This window comes from Astatotilapia calliptera, chromosome 14, assembly GCF_964374335.1.
Source record: "Astatotilapia calliptera chromosome 14, fAstCal68.1, whole genome shotgun sequence".
Taxonomy (NCBI): Eukaryota; Metazoa; Chordata; class Actinopteri; order Cichliformes; family Cichlidae; genus Astatotilapia; species Astatotilapia calliptera.
In genome coordinates, this window is record NC_137435.1 from 5,384,508 (window position 1) to 5,407,997 (window position 23,490).

The following is a 23,490-nucleotide window of genomic DNA, read 5'->3' on the forward strand; positions in this document are numbered from 1 at the left end:
CTAGAATTTAACACAATATTTATCATATGTACGTTGATTTCTGACATTTTCAGAGGTGAATATAACATGTAATAAAAACACAGTGTCTGGAATTTTAACCATTCCCCATTAAAATAGTTTAAATGTGTTTATTCTGAAAAAACAACCAAACAAAATGGGACATTTTAGACGAAATGTGTTTTTTAAGTACAAGTGAAAGAATCCCAGTAGCAAAATTATTATTGACTGGTGAGTTAATTAATATAACTATTAGAAAAAGTAACAAATCACAGAAAAATATGGCTACTTTTGCTTTTTCTGGGCACACTCCCGGTTTCTCTGATGTATTCCTGAGATATGACAAGCAGCTTTCTCTGAAAATACTTAACAATAAAATTAGTTGATTTTTTTTCAGTGTGCAGCAGAAAAATATACACAAGAGAAACAGTTACGGAAAGTGAAAATGTCACCCACAGGTCACCTATGAAAGTATTTGTGTTCTCTCCATATTTCTATAAGCTTTTGAAATAAAGGAGTAAATATTCTGAAATTTTAGAGGTCATTTTTTATATTACTTGTTAGCTTAATTTGCCAAAATTACCAGTAGACTAGCCACAGGTGTCTGTGTTTACATAAGTCACTTGGTCTACAGTGCTACTGTTTATGTAATGGTTGAGTTTCATTGCATTAATAACTGTTTATTTTTCTACTCACTGTATTATCTACATTATCTATATTAGGACAGTGAGTTAGTCACCTATCAGGGAGCCAGTACCTGTGCTTGTTGTAGTAAAAGTGCAGACTAGATGCTACTTTCACCCATTGTTTATGATTTTACCATTTTTTTTGTGTGTGACAGCATATTGGATATTAAGGTACAATGTGGAGTATGTTTAAATTGTTATGACACCATCTAAGAGGCGCTGATTTTAGTTTCAGTGATTAAAATTCTAGTAATTTATGTTTCCATTGCTTAGCATTAGCATTTACCTTGCTAACCTCTTGCTAACGGAACTCGCAAGGATTCATCCAAATATGGTTAATTCCGGCTCCAAACAAATACAACAACAACAAAAACACCCTGGTATTAGCCAAAAGAAACTTTATTTTAAAAAGGATGAAATTATGAGATTTTAAAAATGCTGAAATTGTTCAGTGAACTGAAAACCGTAAGTTTGTAGCTGGTGATGCTGCACTTTCCCCTGTCTCTGCTTCATGGCATTGTTTACTCCTCATACGGCATTAGTGTAGCCTCACATACTCTCACCAGAGAGCCTACGTTTTCACAGCATCATCACAGCAGCAGATGAGTAGATTGGGAGACACACACAGACACACACACACATAGAAAGAAGACGTCATACATCCATGTGCACAATTTACTTTTTCCCTCCAAAGTCCTCCTCTCCAGACATTTTCAATAAGCCTCATTCGTGTGCTATGGATCTTTTTCATAACTCTAATATAAACAGGCCAGTAAAACCGAGCTTTGGTATCATATAGTCAAAATATTCAAAAAGAAATACATTAAAGATTATTAAGAGTCTTAATTATTTTTCTGGATTTAAATGGGCTTCCAGACCACTGCGTTTCTTATATTAGGAATTTAAAATGTACATGTTGTGCTTTGTTCATATGTTCTGTCATACTCTTAAATGGTGTATGCTTATATTAAATAAAGTGGTTTTCAAATAATGAGGCAAGTATACACACACCATAAATTGCTATAAACTGCTTTAAATAGCCTTTTCAGTCATTTTTTTTATACCCTTGGCTAGGGATGATGTCATAGAGGGAGGATCTCCCTAATATGGTCAATTAAGGCACAAAGTGCTACACACAAGCTCCACCTACCCGTTGCCCCTGTGAGGGGCATCGATTCAGGGGGCAGTTGGTTTATGAAAGTTGGGTGGCCTTAAAGTGAAGATCTAAAAACAGCTTGTTTCAGACATTTAATGAAGTGAGGATCTGCACCAAGGCCCAGCTTATGATGAAGAATAACTCTGAGATGAGAATTATGCAATATAAAAATATGGAGTAGGAAATAATGTTGTCTCTTTGAAAATTTCACTGAAATTTATTTAAAATTTGACTACAGGACAGAAGACTTTTTGTGTGAATATTACTTTATTTAAGTAACATCTTTACAAACATTCTTTCAATGCAGCTCTGACAAAACACTTGCCACTGAAACCCTTAGAATCAAAAAGAAATTCGAAGACCTTGTTAAACCAGAAAGTTAAAAATCTCTCTGCATGTACATCCTGCCTCAGTGCGCGTTACCTTCACATGTCACTACTCGTCTCAGCTTTTTTTAAAGTTCTAGTTCTCAGCTGCAAAAAAAGGCACTGTGCTAAACGTTGTTAATGAGACAACTCTTTTATGGATTCATGCATTTTACCACGCAGCTTCATTCCATCAGTCAGCCAAATAAAGGAAACATAAAAGTGTTTATTCTTAAATGTTTTACATCTACTTGAAAATAGAAAACCGTTCAAAAAGCCTGATTGGTGTATCCTTTAAGGTAGGACGTTTTAACAGAATACCAGAAAAATTACAAACATGTTTATAAATGGTAAGTTCTTTGTTTATAAATTAAACTTAAATATCAAAATTTAGAGACATAAAAACTGATATTCAAGAAGATTATTCCATTTTAAAACAGTTTATACATTAAATAGTAGATACATTGTTTAAATTGTACTGGGTAAAGGCACTTAAAGTTTCAATCTCTCCGACAGTAATTTTTGGTGTTTTTAGAAATATTTATAACTCTGTTTTCTGGCCTTTTTTTCTAACACGATTGCTTTGCAACAAGATCAAGACACGCCACCCCCACTAGTCTCACTCTAGCAGCCTTTTAGCAACTTGGATCAACAGAATAAACTTTACAGTTTCCTCTCTAAAATTTCTGAATTTCTGGTTTAAATCCCCAAATTTCCGTCCAGCTCACTGCTGATGTTTTGAAACGCAACAATACTTAACAGCCGAGCTTCAGAAATATCAGTGTATTTTAAAGCTACAGCCTCATTCACAAAAAATACAGTGGTGCCCTTTTTTTTGGCATTGTACAGTAAAAACATTAATAAAAAATATATTAGCAGCAGGTTGGGCTAAATATTTGAGAGCAACCTATAACCAGATAGTCACAGGTTTGATCCCCACAGCAGATAAAGAGTCCAGAGCGTCCTGCTTACTCACTGACCGTCTCTGGGAAAAAAAAAAAAAGCACAGGCTAAATGTGCTAATATATAAAACTATGGCAAAAAAAAGCCCATAATCTCAGAAAGTTCACACTTTTTCTTCAAGATAAACAAAACATTGTTTCAGGTCAAAACAATATCATTTATGCTTTGGTAAATATGAAAATACATTTTGAACTGAAAAGGAAACAGCTTCAAAAAATCAATTATATTGTTTTATTTACATAAATATTCCTCTGGCCTACGTTGTGATGGTTCATAATGAAATATTTTTAAATGATCATAGAACTGAATCATGAACCATGAAGTCGATGTGAGTAAAAGACTCTTTCCAGCGCATTTCAAACACAAAACAAAAATAAATAATGAAGCAGTCCGACATGTTTACATTCAGAGTGAAACCTTTAAAAACCAAACAAAATCGGATAAATAATTTGGACTAAACTAACAAACCGTAACAAAAAAAGTCGTCACATGTAAGATGAGAGAAGGAAATATATAGCAATCTTTAGCTATAATAATGACAATAATACTGCTTGATGTAATGTTATTGTAGTTCATCACATTCATACATCATCTATGAAAATATAATATAATTTTTTTTGTTAAGGCACAGATGAACCCCAAATTAATATACACGGTGTTCCTCTGGGCTATGTTACTATTTATCCATCTAAATTGATTTGGTTAGAGTTGCCCAGTTTTGGCGATATTAGCTGGAGAAATGATGCGTGGAGCCCACAAATAATCAGTTCAAAAAAGTTCAGTAGATAAACAGCACTACAGGTCAGAAGAAAAAACTAATGTATCACTAATTTGGGGATGAATTGTCCTTTTATTAGAGGTTTACTTTATATTAACACGGCAACCTCACAAAAAAACTAAACAACAATAACAAGAAAAGTAAAATACATTAAAGATACCATTCCAGCATCTTCAGTACTTTGACACCTGGTGAGCTGCTGTTGTTGTCTTTGTTGTTGCTGTGGTCGTTGAAGACTCGTCTGTTCGTGTTTCAGCCAGGTGGGTGATTCTGGTGGTCTTTGTCACCATGGTGACAGTTCCCTCCTCGGAGGAAGAGATTTGGTGCTCTTCGGTCATTTGCGAGGTGGTGAAGTCGAGCCCTGAGGTGTGGAGGCAGAAAGACCCCGAGACATCTGCCTCACCCCCTACCTCACCTTTCTGCTGGGCCTGAGGAGAACTCTCTGGAGTTATCTGGAGGAAGCCTGCGGTAGGTAGGCCAGGAAATAAGAGAAATGAAAGAAAAAGAGGAGGATAGGTGAAGAAATCAAGAGGGAAAAGAAACTTAGTCTTATGTAGAAGAGACAAAACAAGAGTATATAGATTAGTGATTTATTTACCAGGAACACAAAAAAATATACAAAAAACATCAAAGGTAGCAGCAAGAATAAAGTATAGATAGTGTAAAGTATATTCTAATAAATCCTGTGGTAATATAGTGAAAAAACCCAGTAAAATCCAGACATAACATATGAGAACCACATGCAAAATTGATTAAACATCATTTTTGAATGTGTAGACTTTTACAGTTTTTCATTTTCTCATTTATATGCTTTATTTTCTCATTTCTCATAATGCAACTAAACGGGCAAATTTAATAGACGGGGTAGATACAAATTTAGATTTTTCTAAATTTTCAATGTAGTGCTTTGATAAAAAAATCTCTATTTTCTTGTCCTTACTATATCTATTAAAATATATAAGAGCTCAGGCTATGCATTTTTCTTAAAGAAACATGAAACACTGGATGACTAGTCTTTTAGTGTGGCAATGCACAGTGATTCAAATGAATGCAGAAGAATTTAAAGCTGACTGGGTTGGGTTCAAAACCTGCACTAAAACTTTCTGGTAAAATGCTGCCATCTTGTGGTGAAGTTTTTAATTAAATATCTCAGAGGGTTTTTACAAAAAGCGGCTTTAATAATAACATTAACAGCAGTATTGACGTAATGCCAGCCCAATCCGGTTGTTCAGTGATGACGCGACGAATCCTACTTCCGGGTCTAAAGTAGTCTGCGTTTAATATGGCTTTTGTGTTGTTAACATGTTTAATGTTATGTATTTTCTTCTATTTGATCTCAAAAAGCTCCTAAAACAGTCAGTGATCACTGTTGACCTCCCTCGGCTTTTATTACCACTAATCATTTATTTAAGCTCAGCTTTTAAAACCTTAGGATGTAACTACAGCCCAGCCCATGCAGCAGTATATGAATGACTAACCTCGTATTGTGGATGGATTATCTCAGTTGTTCTCCTGGCTGAAGTTTGGTCCTTTTACAGCATCCTGCCATGCGATTACATTTGTTCCTGACCACCGAGAACACTCATGTTAACTTTTATTGAGTGGAAAAAAAGTTAGCTTGTTTATATTATGCTAACATAGCTGTGTCGCTAGCGGTCACGTAGCACATCATTATATACCAGCTAACCCAACTTCAGTAACCCTACAAACGTCACTGCTGTTTAGTTTTCTGTCTTCATTAATGCTGGAAGTGATAGCAGAGCTGTACGTTTTAATTTGTTTCCAAAACCCCGCAGTCAGGACATGCTATATTGTATTTAGATAGAAGCTAGCGAGCTAACTCCTGCTAACTTCTAACTCCGTTAGATGTCATAAATTCCGTTTTCATGGATGCCTGGATGTTAAACTCAATTGTTACACCTGGTAGAGCAGAACGCTGATCATTTTATTAAAGATGAAAGACTTTAGACAGTTTTTCAACTCTCAGTAATGCCATAGTGATCGTTTGATATATGGACCTGCAGCGGAGTTTAGACCCAGACACGGCTAGTGACGTCAGACTGAACAATCGGATAGCATCTCCTTTAGCCTTACCAGGGCTGGACTGGGACAAAAAATCGGCCCGGGCATTTTGACTAGAGACCGGCCCACCAAAAATGTGACGTCATTCAGGGGTAAAACCGCAAAGGATTCTGGGAACTTGTGGCAAGAGGTACTAGCGCATGCAGGCTTTCCATTGAGCTCAGTTACACAGCGATAAAAAGAAACACAAAAAATGGCAAGAAGCTGTTGTATTATTAACTGCAATAGCCGGTGTTGTGCCAAAAAGTCTGCCAAAAACTGATTGCTGGTATTTAAATTGCTATGAGTAACTTGTTGGGCTATAATATGTGAAACATATGTCAAATGCATCCCTCATGGATGACATGAAGTCATCTCTCCATCTCTCTCTGCTGCTCTCCTGTCTCCTGTCACAGACTTCTCCACTTTAGATGATAAATCAGCCTGGTGCAACATGTAAGGATTGGCACAATTTGTTAAGATTTTGAGGAGTTTGAGAAACTAACCTAAAGCATAAAATAAAATTTACTATCAGTAACTTCATAGCACTCGCCCAGCAGTATATAAACTCCATCATGCTAGCTAGTACGCAGTACCAGTTATTCTAAGCGCCTGTAAAAAGTCAGCACAACGAAAACAAACTACAACTAAACTTGGTTTATATCTGACACAGACAGCAGGTCATAACTTCTTGCCTGAAGTTCAGTTCCTCTGCCACTATGACCGGCGGCCGCCTCGGTCTCTCCTCCTCTTGCCTCCCCTTTCCCTTATCCACCTGCTGGCCTCCACCACTTGCTGATGTTGCTAAATCTGTGGAAGCTATGCCATAGCTACCGCCAAACAATTCAGTTATTTTTTACACATTTGGCAGCGTCTGCCTGAAGGGCTCGTTTCTTTTTGGTCCTAATTTTTTCTGCACCTTCTTTCCTTTTTTTGTTCTCCATTTTCTTTAGTTCGTCTATAAGATTGCTAAACAAGGGGGAGGGTGCATCCGACCTCCTCGGCTGTAATTGGTCCAGCCCAGAGTCGATCATGACCAACTGGCCAATCCAACACCTTTCATTATTTATACCCTTCCAAAAAAAAAAAAAAAATCGATCGGCCCATAAAAACAAAAAATCGCCAGCGGCCCACCGGGCAAATGCCCGGTATGCCCGATGGCCAGTCCAGCTATGAGCCTTACCTGTGGCATGTGGCTTCAAGGTGACCTTTGGGACCTTAAACCATGAGGAAGACTCTCTCTCTTCTGATTCCCTGCTTTTGCTCTCCACCTTGCTCCAAGCTTGAAACTTTGTTGAGGTGAACTCTGTGGCAAAACCAGAAGGGGACTCTGAGCTGTCCCTGTCCAGCATTTCTGTTCTGGCACGAGAAGACACCAAATCCTTCAAAGGCTCCTCAGTGAAACCCCCTGGTAACATTGTGCTTGATTGTACTTCTTCTGGTGATGAATGCTTTCCCAGTTCCCCACTTGTTTCCATGTCTGCTCCTCTTGCACCCGTCTTCCCATATAGACTGGTGAACTCCACCTTTGGGAGTTTGATTTTACCACTGAATGCCACCTTCTCTTCCTTGGAGCCCTTGTGAGGGCTTTCACCATTGAGACTTGAACTTGAACCTTCTCTTTTGACAGTGTCACCACCAAATGATGCAGATTTGCCAGACGAAAACGACACTTTAGGCATCTTTATTCTTCCCCCCTTTGACTTTTCTTCTTCTGCCCCTTCTTTTTCTGCACTTGCAGCAGCTGACTTTTCTTTGGACTTTCCAAAGCTTGGCTTCTTTTTGATTTTGGGCATCTTCACTTTGACAGTCTCTGTCTCAGCCTCAGCCATTGCTTCCCCTTTTAAGGGACTTGTGCTTGTAGCAGGCTTATTTGTTGGAGGAGTGTCTACCAAGACAAAAACCGCTTTCTTTACTTTAGGCATTTTAGGGCCCTCATACTGAATTTCTGGCCCATGGACATTCACACTTTCCTCTGGTGAGGATAGGGAGGGTAATGGGACGCCAAACTTAGGGATTTTGATTTTCTTGCCTTTTTCTGTTTTGCTGTTATCTCCATCTTGAGATGAGCCAATATCAAACTCTATGTCTGGTATTTTGGGGACTCTGATTCCTGCATGTGGAGATGAGGAGCCACCCTCTCCTTTCACTTCTGTTTTTAGACTTACACTTGGTAATGCAACTTCTGGTACTGGATGGTTAACACGATTTTTGTCATCTTTATGACCATTCTGGGTTTCAACTTCAAAATACTCAAATCTTTCTCCACCGTTTTTCTTTTTTGGCATTCCAGTCTTGAATTTTGTTCCTTTGACTTTAGGCCCTTTTACTTTGCTGCTGGTTTCTGTAGTGACATCTAAGTCAGGTAGATCAACTTTTTTCCTGTCCTTTTTGCCCTCCCCTTTGTGAAGTCCAGTATCAAGTTCTAAGCCTCCTTTTGGACCTTTGATATCTATTGTCGGGACTTTTAATTTTAGGCCTTTGTGCTCACCCTCAAAATGCAAATCAGCTTCTCCAAGAGCCCCAGTGTCCAGGTCAGCCTTACCACTTGGTAAGTTAATCTCTGCTTCAGTGGTTTTAGCCATTGGCAGTAGTATTTCTCCCTCTGGAACTTTAATATCAGAACTGGTTACTTTCATCTCTACAACAGATACCTCACTACCTTTACTTTTGCCTTTCGGGAGTGAAATATCAACTTTTGGCATCTTGATATCTGGCAGTTTGATGATTCCTCCCTCTGTCTCCATTTTCTCTGCTGGTGTATCAATGTTTACTTTTCCCTTGGGAAGTGATATGCCCACATTTGGCATCTTGAACTCTCCTCTATCTCCCCTGATATCTGCCTCAGGACCTTGCACTGAAGGTTTTCCTTTAGGAAGAGAAATGTCAACTTTTGGCATCCTGAATATTCCTCCCTCACCCTTAATTGTAGCGTTGGCACCTTCAGTCTCTCCCGTTGGAAGTGAAATATTGACTGAAGGCACTGTCATATGTGGCATTTTGCTGCCATCTCCCTCAATTTCAATCTCTCCTTTAATTTTGCCAGCTTTTCCTTTGGGTAGAGAGACGTTAAAACCTGGCATTTTGACCTGAGGCATTCTGATCCCCCCCCCTGCACCTCCTTCCAGCTCGATCTCTGCACCTTCTGTTTTTCCTTTAGGTAGTGAAATATCAACTGAAGGCATATTGATGTGGGGCATCTTGAATTTTCCAGCTTCTCCTTTGATCTCCACATCTCGAACTCCTGGACTTTCAACTTTTCTTTTAGGTAGAGAAACATCAACATTCATTTCGATATCTGCACCTTCAATCTTTCCCTTGGGTGCTGAAATATCAACTGAAGGCATTTTCATTTGTGGTGTTTTGAATTTCGCTCTTTCATTTCCTTCTGTTTCAGTCTCTGCATCTCCAGTCTTTCCGCTGGGCAGTGAAATATCAACAGAGGGCATGCTTAGATGTGGTATCTTAAATTTCCCACCTTCCCCCTTTAACTCCACTTCTGGACCTTCAATCTGTCCTTTGGTTAGAGAGATATCAACATCTGGCTTTTTCCAGTGAGGCATCTTAAAATTTCCTTTGCCATGTCCTTCTACTTCAACATCTGGACCTCCAATCTTCCCTTTGGGCAATGAAATATCAACAGAAGGCATGCTTAGATGTGGCATCTTGAATTTTCCACCTTCTCCTTGAATCTCTATCTCTGGACCTTCAATATGACCTTTAGGCAGAGAAACATCAGCATTGGGCATTTTCAGATAAGGTGTTTTGACTTTTGCTTCTCCTTGTCCATCCACTTCTATTTCTGCCTCAGTATCTTTGAGTTTTCCTTTAGGAAGCGATATGTCAATGTTGGGCATTTTTATGTGAGGCATTTTTAACTTTCCCTCTGTAGTCTCCTTCATTTCTAAATCTGGTGAATCAGTCTTTGCTTTTGGAAGTGAAATATCAAGTGCAGGCATATTAAAATGAGGCCTTTTGAATTTTCCGTCACCCCCTTTTAGCTCCAGGTCTGGTCCTTCAATCTTTGGAGACTTTCCTCTGGGCAAGGACACATCAAGGTCTAATTTGGGGAGAGAAACATCAATCGTTGGCATTTTGGGAATTTTAAGGTTTCCCTCATAACCTCTTATATCAGCCTCTGTAACATCAACTTCTGCTTTTGGGAGAAGAACCTCAGTCTCTGGTGTTTTAGCTGCTGGTAACGAGAGCTCAACAGAAGGCATCTTGACCTTGGTTTTAGCTTCAAGGTCACCACTTGGCTTACCTAGGTCTTTTTCCTTAGAGACAAAGCCTGGGATAGAAAACTTTGGCAGTTTTAAAGAGACGTCAGGTGCATGGAAGCCACCTTTTGCCTCTACATCTGCATCCAGTTTTGCTTCAACTTTTTCCTCTGGGAGTTCACTTTTGGGTGATGATATTTTTAACTTGGGAAATTTCATTTTGTATTTTGACATGTCATCTGAGTTGTCAACATTGATATCTGGTTGATGAATGTCAATTTTTCCCCTTTTCCCTTTAACATCAACATCAGGACAAGAGACTGATACATCTGCAGCCTTCTTGGACATGCCAAATGAGGGCAGTTTGATTTTAGGTTTTTTCACCTTGACTTTTCCACCTCCATCAAACTCCACCGACGGTGCTCTGATCTCTCCTTCTACATGTGGTGAACTGAGTGAAGTATCTCCCTTAGGTACTGGTATTTCCAAGTTACAGCTCTTTGTCTTTCCCCCAAACCTAGGAAGAGTGAAACTAGGTACTTTGAGGAAAACAGGTAGATCAAAGCTGCCCCCTGAAGAAGGCCTCCCTCCTTCTGCTTTCAGAAGTTCTACTTCCACATCATCACCTTTGGGTTTTGTAAGGCCAAAATTGAGATCCATCTTTGGAGCTGAGATGTCAACTGTTGGTAGTTTTACTGTGGGAAGTTTTAGGGATGCACCTGGACCTTCTAGACCACCTGTCTCTATATCTTCATTCTTAACTTCCAATTTGGCAGGATTAAGGCCTCCTGTAAGACCAGACATCTCCAAATCTCCAGATGCATCAGGACTTAGAGTATCAACTTTGAAGCCTTTAGCTTTTACACCAGAGGGCAGGCTGAGGTCAAGGTCAAATTTGGGCAGATTTATGTCAAGACTTGGCATATGGAATCCACCTCCTTTTTTATCAACTTCAACCTTCGGGATATCAAACCTTCCTTTTTCAGAGAGTCCTTCAATATTGATATCTCCCTCTACTGTACCCTCTGGAACTGTAACCTTTTCTCCCTTCACGTTGGGTCCTTCCACTTTGATATCACCTTCTGGGAAGTTCATCTTTGGAAGTGAAATATCAACTTTGGGCATTGTGAATTTGCGTCCTTTATTGCCAGGACCTTCGATGATGAGGTCAACTTCAGCTTTTCCTTCAGGTAGTAAAATCTCAAACCCTGGATGTGCACCTTCTATGTTGAATTGAGGTCCCGTTGCTTTGATTTTAGGAAGAGAGACAGATGGCATATGAAACCTTCCACCCTTTTCAGCGTGCCCGTCAATTTCTCCGTGTGCTTTTGCTTTAGGGAGTGAAATATCAATTTCGGGTATCTCAGTTGTCCCACCTTTAGTATCATGGCCCTTTATTTTTACACCACCTTCTGGGAGACTGAGTTTAGGCAAAGAAACATCAAATTTTGGCATTTTGAATTTGCCCCCTTTCATCTCAGGGCCTTCGATATTTATGTCACCCTCAACCTTTCCTTTAGGAAGTGAAACATCAACAGATGGAATTTTGATGTTCCCTCCCTTGACATCAGGACCCTCAAGAGTGACATCAACATCTGGAGACTTCATTTTGGGTAGTGAGAGATCCAATGATGGCATGTCGACAGTGGGCAATTTAAATTTCCCCCCTTTAATATCTGGACCTTGGAGGCTTATATCTACCTCTGGAGACTTGATTTTAGGGAGTGACATATCACCTTTGACTTCAGGTCCTTGGATATCAACATCAAGTCCCTTTGCTTTGATTTTAGGAAGAGAAATATCAACTGAAGGCATGTGAAACTTGCCACCTTTACCAGTTTTTCCTTCAATGTCAATATCCACATCTGCTTTTCCCTTTGGAAGAGAGATATCAGCAGTGGGCATTTGAAGTTTCCCTTTGAAATCTGGTCCTTCAACATCGACTCCAGCCTTTGGGAGACTGACTTTAGGCAAAGAAACATCAAATTTTGGCATTTTGAATTTGCCCCCTTTCATCTCAGGCCCTTCGATATTTATGTCACCCTCAACCTTTCCTTTAGGAAGTGAAACATCAACAGATGGAATTTTGATGTTCCCTCCCTTGACATCAGGACCCTCAAGAGTGACATCAACATCTGGAGACTTCATTTTGGGTAGTGAGAGATCCAATGATGGCATGTCGACAGTGGGCAATTTAAATTTCCCCCCTTTAATATCTGGACCTTGGAGGCTTATATCTACCTCTGGAGACTTGATTTTAGGGAGTGACATATCACCTCTGACTTCAGGCCCTTGGATATCAACATCAAGTCCCTTTGCTTTGATTTTAGGAAGAGAAATATCAACTGAAGGCATGTGAAACTTGCCACCTTTACCAGTTTTTCCTTCAATGTCAATATCCACATCTGCTTTTCCCTTTGGAAGAGAGATATCAGCAGTGGGCATTTGAAGTTTCCCTTTGAAATCTGGTCCTTCAACATCGACTCCAGCCTTTGGGAGACTGACTTTAGGCAAAGAAACATCAAATTTTGGCATTTTGAATTTGCCCCCTTTCATCTCGGGCCCTTCGATATTTATGTCACCCTCAACCTTTCCTTTAGGAAGTGAAACATCAACAGATGGAATTTTGATGTTCCCTCCCTTGACATCAGGACCCTCAAGAGTGACATCAACATCTGGAGACTTCATTTTGGGTAGTGAGAGATCCAATGATGGCATGTCGACAGTGGGCAATTTAAATTTCCCCCCTTTAATATCTGGACCTTGGAGGCTTATATCTACCTCTGGAGACTTGATTTTAGGGAGTGACATATCACCTCTGACTTCAGGCCCTTGGATATCAACATCAAGTCCCTTTGCTTTGATTTTAGGAAGAGAAATATCAACTGAAGGCATGTGAAACTTGCCACCTTTACCAGTTTTTCCTTCAATGTCAATATCCACATCGGCTTTTCCCTTTGGAAGAGAGATATCAGCAGTGGGCATTTGAAGTTTCCCTTTGAAATCTGGTCCTTCAACATCGACTCCAGCCTTTGGGAGACTGACTTTAGGTAAAGAAACATCAAATTTTGGCATTTTGAATTTGCCCCCTTTCATCTCAGGGCCTTCGATATTTATGTCACCCTCAACCTTTCCTTTAGGAAGTGAAACATCAACAGATGGAATTTTGATGTTCCCTCCCTTGACATCAGGACCCTCAAGAGTGACATCTACATCTGGAGACTTCATTTTGGGTAGTGAGAGATCCAATGATGGCATGTCGACAGTGGGCAATTTAAATTTCCCCCCTTTAATATCTGGACCTTGGAGGTTGATATCTACCTCTGGAGACTTGATTTTAGGGAGTGACATATCACCTTTGACTTCAGGTCCTTGGATATCAACATCAAGTCCCTTTGCTTTGATTTTAGGAAGAGAAATATCAACTGAAGGCATGTGAAACTTGCCACCTTTACCAGTTTTTCCTTCAATGTCAATATCCACATCGGCTTTTCCCTTTGGAAGAGAGATATCAGCAGTGGGCATTTGAAGTTTCCCTTTGAAATCTGGTCCTTCAACATCGACTCCAGCCTTTGGGAGACTGACTTTAGGCAAAGAAACATCAAATTTTGGCATTTTGAATTTGCCCCCTTTCATCTCAGGGCCTTCGATATTTATGTCACCCTCAACCTTTCCTTTAGGAAGTGAAACATCAACAGATGGAATTTTGATGTTCCCTCCCTTGACATCAGGACCCTCAAGAGTGACATCTACATCTGGAGACTTCATTTTGGGTAGTGAGAGATCCAATGATGGCATGTCGACAGTGGGCAATTTAAATTTCCCCCCTTTAATATCTGGACCTTGGAGGTTGATATCTACCTCTGGAGACTTGATTTTAGGGAGTGACATATCACCTCTGACTTCAGGCCCTTGGATATCAACATCAAGTCCCTTTGCTTTGATTTTAGGAAGAGAAATATCAACTGAAGGCATGTGAAACTTGCCACCTTTACCAGTTTTTCCTTCAATGTCAATATCCACATCTGCTTTTCCCTTTGGAAGAGAGATATCAGCAGTGGGCATTTGAAGTTTCCCTTTGAAATCTGGTCCTTCAACATCGACTCCAGCCTTTGGGAGACTGACTTTAGGCAAAGAAACATCAAATTTTGGCATTTTGAATTTGCCCCCTTTCATCTCGGGCCCTTCGATATTTATGTCACCCTCAACCTTTCCTTTAGGAAGTGAAACATCAACAGATGGAATTTTGATGTTCCCTCCCTTGACATCAGGACCCTCAAGAGTGACATCAACATCTGGAGACTTCATTTTGGGTAGTGAGAGATCCAATGATGGCATGTCGACAGTGGGCAATTTAAATTTCCCCCCTTTAATATCTGGACCTTGGAGGCTTATATCTACCTCTGGAGACTTGATTTTAGGGAGTGACATATCACCTCTGACTTCAGGCCCTTGGATATCAACATCAAGTCCCTTTGCTTTGATTTTAGGAAGAGAAATATCAACTGAAGGCATGTGAAACTTGCCACCTTTACCAGTTTTTCCTTCAATGTCAATATCCACATCTGCTTTTCCCTTTGGAAGAGAGATATCAGCAGTGGGCATTTGAAGTTTCCCTTTGAAATCTGGTCCTTCAACATCGACTCCAGCCTTTGGGAGACTGACTTTAGGCAAAGAAACATCAAATTTTGGCATTTTGAATTTGCCCCCTTTCATCTCAGGCCCTTCGATATTTATGTCACCCTCAACCTTTCCTTTAGGAAGTGAAACATCAACAGATGGAATTTTGATGTTCCCTCCCTTGACATCAGGACCCTCAAGAGTGACATCTACATCTGGAGACTTCATTTTGGGTAGTGAGAGATCCAATGATGGCATGTCGACAGTGGGCAATTTAAATTTCCCCCCTTTAATATCTGGACCTTGGAGGTTGATATCTACCTCTGGAGACTTGATTTTAGGGAGTGACATATCACCTTTGACTTCAGGTCCTTGGATATCAACATCAAGTCCCTTTGCTTTGATTTTAGGAAGAGAAATATCAACTGAAGGCATGTGAAACTTGCCACCTTTACCAGTTTTTCCTTCAATGTCAATATCCACATCTGCTTTTCCCTTTGGAAGAGAGATATCAGCAGTGGGCATTTGAAGTTTCCCTTTGAAATCTGGTCCTTCAACATCGACTCCAGCCTTTGGGAGACTGACTTTAGGCAAAGAAACATCAAATTTTGGCATTTTGAATTTGCCCCCTTTCATGTCAGGGCCTTCGATATTTATGTCACCCTCAACCTTTCCTTTAGGAAGTGAAACATCAACAGATGGAATTTTGATCTTCCCTCCCTTGACATCAGGACCCTCAAGAGTGACATCTACATCTGGAGATTTCATTTTGGGTAGCGAAACATCAAGGGATGGTATATTTAGCTTCCCACCTTCAACCTGAGGGCCTTCGACATTAATTTCAGGTCCCTTGGCTTTGATTTTAGGAAAAGACAGGTCAATAGATGGCATGTGGAACTTTCCACCTTTTCCAATATCTCCTTCAATTTTTCCTTTTGCTTTTCCTTTGGGGAGTGAAATATCGATGTCTGGCATCTCAATCTTTCCAGTTTTAATGTCAGGACCTTTTATTTTGACACCACCTTCTGGAAGACTCTCTTTTGGTAAAGAAATATCAAATTTTGGCATTTTAAACTTGTCACCCTTCACTTCAGGGCCCTCAACATCAAGGCTGCCTTCAACCTTTCCTTTAGGAAGTGAAACATCAACAGATGGAATTTTGATGTTCCCTCCCTTGACATCAGGACCCTCAAGAGTGACATCAACATCTGGAGACTTCATTTTGGGTAGTGAGAGATCCAATGATGGCATGTTGACAGTGGGCAATTTAAATTTCCCCCCTTTAATATCTGGACCTTGGAGGTTGATATCTACCTCTGGAGACTTGATTTTAGGGAGTGACATATCACCTCTGACTTCAGGCCCTTGGATATCAACATCAAGTCCCTTTGCTTTGATTTTAGGAAGAGAAATATCAACTGAAGGCATGTGAAACTTGCCACCTTTACCAGTTTTTCCTTCAATGTCAATATCCACATCGGCTTTTCCCTTTGGAAGAGAGATATCAGCAGTGGGCATTTGAAGTTTCCCTTTGAAATCTGGTCCTTCAACATCGACTCCAGCCTTTGGGAGACTGACTTTAGGCAAAGAAACATCAAATTTTGGCATTTTGAATTTGCCCCCTTTCATGTCAGGGCCTTCGATATTTATGTCACCCTCAACCTTTCCTTTAGGAAGTGAAACATCAACAGATGGAATTTTGATGTTCCCTCCCTTGACATCAGGACCCTCAAGAGTGACATCAACATCTGGAGACTTCATTTTGGGTAGTGAGAGATCCAATGATGGCATGTCGACAGTGGGCAATTTAAATTTCCCCCCTTTAATATCTGGACCTTGGAGGCTGATATCTACCTCTGGAGACTTGATTTTAGGGAGTGACATATCACCTCTGACTTCAGGTCCTTGGATATCAACATCAAGTCCCTTTGCTTTGATTTTAGGAAGAGAAATATCAACTGAAGGCATGTGAAACTTGCCACCTTTACCAGTTTTTCCTTCAATGTCAATATCAACATCTGCTTTTCCCTTTGGAAGAGAGATATCAGCAGTGGGCATTTGAAGTTTCCCTTTGAAATCTGGTCCTTCAACATCGACTCCAGCCTTTGGGAGACTGACTTTAGGCAAAGAAACATCAAATTTTGGCATTTTGAATTTGCCCCCTTTCATGTCAGGGCCTTCGATATTTATGTCACCCTCAACCTTTCCTTTAGGAAGTGAAACATCAACAGATGGAATTTTGATGTTCCCTCCCTTGACATCAGGACCCTCAAGAGTGACATCTACATCTGGAGATTTCATTTTGGGTAGCGAAACATCAAGGGATGGTATATTTAGCTTCCCACCTTCAACCTGAGGGCCTTCAACATTAACTTCAGGACCTTTGGCTTTGATTTTAGGAAAAGACAGGTCAATAGATGGCATGTGGAACTTTCCACCTTTTCCAATATCTCCTTCAATTTTTCCTTTTGCTTTTCCTTTGGGGAGTGAAATATCGATGTCTGGCATCTCAATCTTTCCAGTTTTAATGTCAGGACCTTTTATTTTGACACCACCTTCTGGAAGACTCTCTTTTGGTAAAGAAATATCACATTTTGGCATTTTAAACTTGTCACCCTTCACTTCAGGGCCCTCAACATCAAGGCTGCCCTCAACCTTTCCTTTAGGAAGTGAAACATCAACAGATGGAATTTTGATGTTCCCTCCCTTGACATCAGGACCCTCAAGAGTGACATCAACTTCTGGAGACTTCATTTTGGGTAGTGAGAGATCCAATGATGGCATGTCGACAGTGGGCAATTTAAATTTCCCCCCTTTAATATCTGGACCTTGGAGGTTGATATCTACCTCTGGAGACTTGATTTTAGGGAGTGACATATCACCTCTGACTTCAGGCCCTTGGATATCAACATCAAGTCCCTTTGCTTTGATTTTAGGAAGAGAAATATCAACTGAAGGCATGTGAAACTTGCCACCTTTCCCAGTTTTTCCTTCAATGTCAATATCCACATCTGCTTTTCCCTTTGGAAGAGAAATATCAGCAGTGGGCATTTGAAGTTTCCCTTTGAAATCTGGTCCTTCAACATCGACTCCAGCCTTTGGGAGACTGACTTTAGGCAAAGAAACATCAAATTTTGGCATTTTGAATTTGCCCCCTTTCATGTCAGGGCCTTCGATATTTATGTCACCCTCAACCTTTCCTTTAGGAAGTGAAACATCAACAGATGGAATTTTGATCTTCCCTCCCTTGACGTCAGGACCCTCAAGAGTGACATCTACATCTGGAGATTTCATTTTGGGTAGCGAAACATCAAGGGATGGTATATTTAGCTTCCCACCTTCAACCTGAGGGCCTTCAACATTAACTTCAGGACCTTTGGCTTTGATTTTAGGAAAAGACAGGTCAATAGATGGCATGTGGAACTTTCCGCCTTTTCCAATATCTCCTTCAATTTTTCCTTTTGCTTTTCCTTTGGGGAGTGAAATATCGATGTCTGGCATCTCAATCTTTCCAGTTTTAATGTCAGGACCTTTTATTTTGACACCACCTTCTGGAAGACTCTCTTTTGGTAAAGAAATATCAAATTTTGGCATTTTAAACTTGTCACCCTTCACTTCAGGGCCCTCAACATCAAGGCTGCCCTCAACCTTTCCTTTAGGAAGTGAAACATCAACAGATGGAATTTTGATGTTCCCTCCCTTGACATCAGGACCCTCAAGATTAATATCTACATCTGGAGACTTCATTTTGGGTAGTGAGAGATCCAATGATGGCATGTCGACAGTGGGCAATTTAAATCTCCCCCCTTTAATATCTGGACCTTGGAGGCTGATATCTACCTCAGGAGACTTGATTTTAGGGAGTGACATATCACCTTTGACTTCAGGTCCTTGGATATCAACATCAAGTCCTGTTGCTTTGATTTTAGGAAGAGAAATATCAACTGAAGGCATGTGAAACTTGCCACCTTTACCAGTTTTTCCTTCAATGTCAATATCCACATCTGCTTTTCCCTTTGGAAGAGAGATATCAGCAGTGGGCATTTGAAGTTTCCCTTTGAAATCTGGTCCTTCAACATCGACTCCAGCCTTTGGGAGACTGACTTTAGGCAAAGAAACATCAAATTTTGGCATTTTGAATTTGCCCCCTTTCATCTCAGGCCCTTCGATATTTATGTCACCCTCAACCTTTCCTTTAGGAAGTGAAACATCAACAGATGGAATTTTGATGTTCCCTCCCTTGACATCAGGACCCTCAAGAGTGACATCAACATCTGGAGACTTCATTTTGGGTAGTGAAAGATCCAATGATGGCATGTCGACAGTGGGCAATTTAAATTTCCCCCCTTTAATATCTGGACCTTGGAGGTTGATATCTACCTCTGGAGACTTGATTTTAGGGAGTGACATATCACCTCTGACTTCAGGCCCTTGGATATCAACATCAAGTCCCTTTGCTTTGATTTTAGGAAGAGAAATATCAACTGAAGGCATGTGAAACTTGCCACCTTTACCAGTTTTTCCTTCAATGTCAATATCCACATCGGCTTTTCCCTTTGGAAGAGAGATATCAGCAGTGGGCATTTGAAGTTTCCCTTTGAAATCTGGTCCTTCAACATCGACTCCAGCCTTTGGGAGACTGACTTTAGGCAAAGAAACATCAAATTTTGGCATTTTGAATTTGCCCCCTTTCATGTCAGGGCCTTCGATATTTATGTCACCCTCAACCTTTCCTTTAGGAAGTGAAACATCAACAGATGGAATTTTGATGTTCCCTCCCTTGACATCAGGACCCTCAAGCGCGACATCTACATCCTGAGATTTTATATTAGGTGTAGAAAGATCTATGGATGGCATGTTTGGTTTTCCACCTCTGACTTGAGGACCTTCAGTATCTATATCTGGTCTTTTAGATTTTATTTTAGGGAGAGAGATGTTAATAGAGGGCATGTTGAACTTGTTGCCTTTGCCAGTGTGCCCTTCAATTTCCCTCCCTACTTTTCCTTTGGGGAGTGATATGTCAATATCTGGCATTTCAATCTTTCTTCCCTTTGTTTCAGGTCCTTTTAATTTGACATCACCCTCAGGAAAATTTACCTTTGGTAAAGAAATGTCAAATTTTGGCAGTGTTATCTTTCCTCCTCTACCTTCAGGCCCTTCAGTGTTTATGTCAATGCCAGTGTCAACTTCTCCCTCTTCTTTACCTTTTGGAAGTGAAATATCAACAGTCGGCATTTTTACAACAGGAAGATCAATGTCAACAGATGGCAAATTGAATTTGCCTCCTTTCCCATTACCTTCAAAGGTAATTTCTGGTCCTTCAACATTTATATCACCTTGCTTTGATTTAATTTGAGGTAGAGAAACATCAACTGAAGGGATTTGAAAAGGTTCTCCTTTACTTTTTACTTGTATGTCACCCTCTGCTTTTCCTTTTGCTTTTCCCTTTGGAGGAGAGATGTCAAGAGAAGGTCCTTCTAGGACAAGATTTCCCTCAGGCATCTTCATCTTTGGTAGTGAGACATCCAAAGAAGGCATCTGGAATTTTCTTCCTTTGACTTCAGGGCTCTCAATCTTTACCTCTCCCTCTGGTGATTTCATTACAGGAAGAGCGAAGTCAAGTGATGGGACGTTGAACTTTGCTCCTCCTTTTGCTTTAGATTCAATATCAAATTCCCCTTCTTTGGTGGGCACCTTTGGAAGTGAGATATCAAAAGTTGGGAGCTGGAACTTGCTACCCCCACTGCCACTGAGCTCCACATTGGCCTCAATGTTTGGCTTGGATAGTGAAAAGTCAACACCTGGAAGTTCTGGTCCTTCAAGTTTGACATCAGGGTCAGGTAGCTTTATTTTTGGAGGAGAAATGTCTACAGTGGGCATGCTGAGTTTGCCTCCTTTTACTTCACTCCCTTCTAAAACAACCTCTTTTTCAGATGGCTTCAGTTTTGGTAGGGATATATTACATGAAGGCATTTTAAAATTGCTTCCTTTTCCATCAGTTTCAGCCCCTCCCTTGTCTTTTGACAGAGAAACATCTATTGATGGCAGTTCAATTTTCCCTCCTTTGATATCAGAACCATGTAAATTAGCCTCAGTTTCAGATGTTCCCATCTTAGGGAGTCTGACATCAAGTGAAGGCATTTTGAATCGTCCTTTAGCAGAGGGAGCCTCCATTTCAATTTTGCCCTTTGCCCTTCCCTTTTCAAGAGAAATATCAACAGAGGGTATCTGCATTTCACTTGGTGGTAAATGAAAATTTCCTTCCCCTTCAACATCAGTCACTCCTGCTTTGCCTTTGGGAAGGATCAGGTCCACTTTGGGTAACTTGAATTCCCCTCCCACACCTTGTCCCCTTATGTTTACTTCTCCTGGTTGAGAAATGTCAAAATCAGGCATTTTGAATTTTCCATCACCACCAACATAGTAGTCCATATGGACATCTCCACTGTCTGATTGGACCTTTGGGAGTGAGAGCTCAACAGAAGGTAGAGAGAATTTTCCTTCCACTTCTGGGCACTCAGTGTCCACCGATGATCCCATCTTAGGTAGTGAGATATCAACCTTTGGCATAGAGATCTTGGGCCCTTTAAAAGTGCCCTCGACCTCATCAGGAATTCTCCGTCCGCTGTCTAATTCCAAATCAATATCAGCTACAGAGATGTCACTGGCAGGCATGTTGATTGCAGTCTTCCTAATTCCTTCGTGATCTTTGATCAATATGTCAGTCTTTCCCTTCACTTTAGGCAAAGAAATATCAACAGAGGGAAGACCGATCTGCCCATCTCCTTTGATTTCTACCTCTGGAGGTTTTATGTCAGTATGAGGCATTTTGATGCCTCCAGCTTTTACCTTGATGTCACCATCAATTTCATCTGAATGGTGTGAGAGTCTAACTTTGGGTAGTTTCAACTTTGGCATTCTGACCTTTTTATCTCCTTTGTCTGCATCTACATGAACTTTTCCTTCAGCTGTTTCAGCTCTTCCTTTGATGTCCATTTCAGGAGCTTTGATTTTGGCCGTTCCCTTCACACTGGGCAAAGATGTCTCAGCTTTTCCTGAAGGGAGAGCAAACTCCACATCAGGTAGGCTAACTTTAGATGCTCCCTTCTCCACATCTTTATTAGCAGACAAACTGAACTCCACAGATGGCGGCTGGATGTTTACCCCCGGAGGCTTCAGCTCCACAGATCCAGTTTCCAAAGTAGAGCCTGACTTTGTGTGTTTGCTTGTAGGAAAGGTGATGCCAAACTTGTGTCCTTTTCCTTTGCTTTTCACTTTAGCTCCAGGCATTTCAGATGGGGAAATATTCACTTGTCCTTCAAACCGTCCTGTCTCCACTTTTGCTCCTTTTTGCGGGAACCTTGGAAAACAGTGTTTTAGAGAGGAAAAAAGGAAATAGGAAAGAACATTGTAATATTTCCCCAAAAGATTATATCTAATTTAAAGCACAACATTACAATAGATATAATTTAATGTTGTGCAATTTAATGTACAACAAGCATTGCATTGTAGTATTATTTGGAACTACCAAAGAGAAAGAAACAAACAAAAAAGGCCAACCTCATCCTCTTCTTTGCCTTCCTCTCAACTGCTGCTCCTCTGGCTTCCTCTACTTCAACTTTTGGACTTTTCCTTTGTTTGAATTTGGGAAGAGAAAACTCTACATCACTCATCTCCAGCCTGGGAGGTGTTCCCTCTACCACCAGCTCCTCTCTTCGCTTCTCTTTTAGCCTTTTCAGACCAAAACGTCCACCTCGTTTCTTCTGAGTCTTGAATGGTTTGGTCCCCTTCACACTCTGAAAGAAACACGTGTGACAAGAGCATCAGTCAACAACATTTAAAGACCTGCATCTATCTGTACTAGTTGATCACTCACAATATATTTTTTCAGCACAATGGCTTTCAGGATTAAAAGTGATTACAATAAATTGATAAAGCTACTTTACCATTTTGCCCATCTTGACTTTGGGACCTTTGACCTCCACACTGGGAACCTTTGGGCGCACGCTGCCATCCGCTCCAGGGATGGTTCGCTTAAGCTGGAAGCTGACCCTATATGGCTCTGCGCACTGAAGGATTTTTAAAGCGTCTTCATACCTCACATTGTCAAAGTAGACTTTGGCACTTAGCAGCTGGTCACCTTCATACAGAAAAACAGTATGAACAATATATTCATGTACATCAGTTTGTGATGTATATTTAGTATAGGATGCATTTAGTGGAAAAAGTAGAAAAAGTAAAAGTGATTTATTAAATAAAGTTTGATTAGAGACACAGTTAAGCATTTTGCAATTTTGCACAATTTTAAAAAGTTTAAATTTGTTCAGAATTGAACAGCAGAAATGAGGCTTTCTTGTCGGAAGTAAGCAAAAAACCCCAAAACAAACCAAAACGAAAAAAAAAACAAGCAAACAGCGGCCGACACCTAAGACTGGTGGGTAAGTAAGCGACTAATGCAGAAAACAGAGATTTTTAAACGGGAAACTGTTCTTGAAGTGAGTCAGGAAGTGTGATTTTTATCGTGGTGGAAGCAAAACAGCAAAAGTAAGAGGAAATTCGTGACGATGTTTATGTGAAGCGAAATGTGAAGCATAGTTTGGATCTTCTTTTGCTGCTGGTTCAGTCAGTATTGTTTGGAGAGAGA

General features: G+C 40.4%; 1 protein-coding gene across 2 annotated transcripts in view; it reads right to left on the reverse strand.

Moving 5' to 3' along the window:
* Positions 1-2,087: 2,087 nt before the first annotated feature.
* Positions 2,088-23,490, reverse strand: part of prx (periaxin) — a 51,937-nt gene continuing 30,534 nt past the window's right edge. Inside the window, exons 6-10 of one of the 2 annotated variants that reach the window (XM_080288579.1) lie at positions 22,793-22,986; positions 22,407-22,642; positions 15,969-22,206; positions 7,190-15,515; positions 2,088-4,493 (exon numbers count right to left, since the gene is read on the reverse strand). In XM_080288579.1, coding sequence (XP_080144705.1) covers positions 4,489-4,493; positions 7,190-15,515; positions 15,969-22,206; positions 22,407-22,642; positions 22,793-22,986 — 14,999 coding nt within the window. In that variant the 3' untranslated portion in view covers positions 2,088-4,488. The remainder of the gene's footprint in view (positions 4,494-7,189; positions 15,516-15,968; positions 22,207-22,406; positions 22,643-22,792; positions 22,987-23,490) is intronic. The other variant, XM_080288578.1, reaches the window with a different exon arrangement.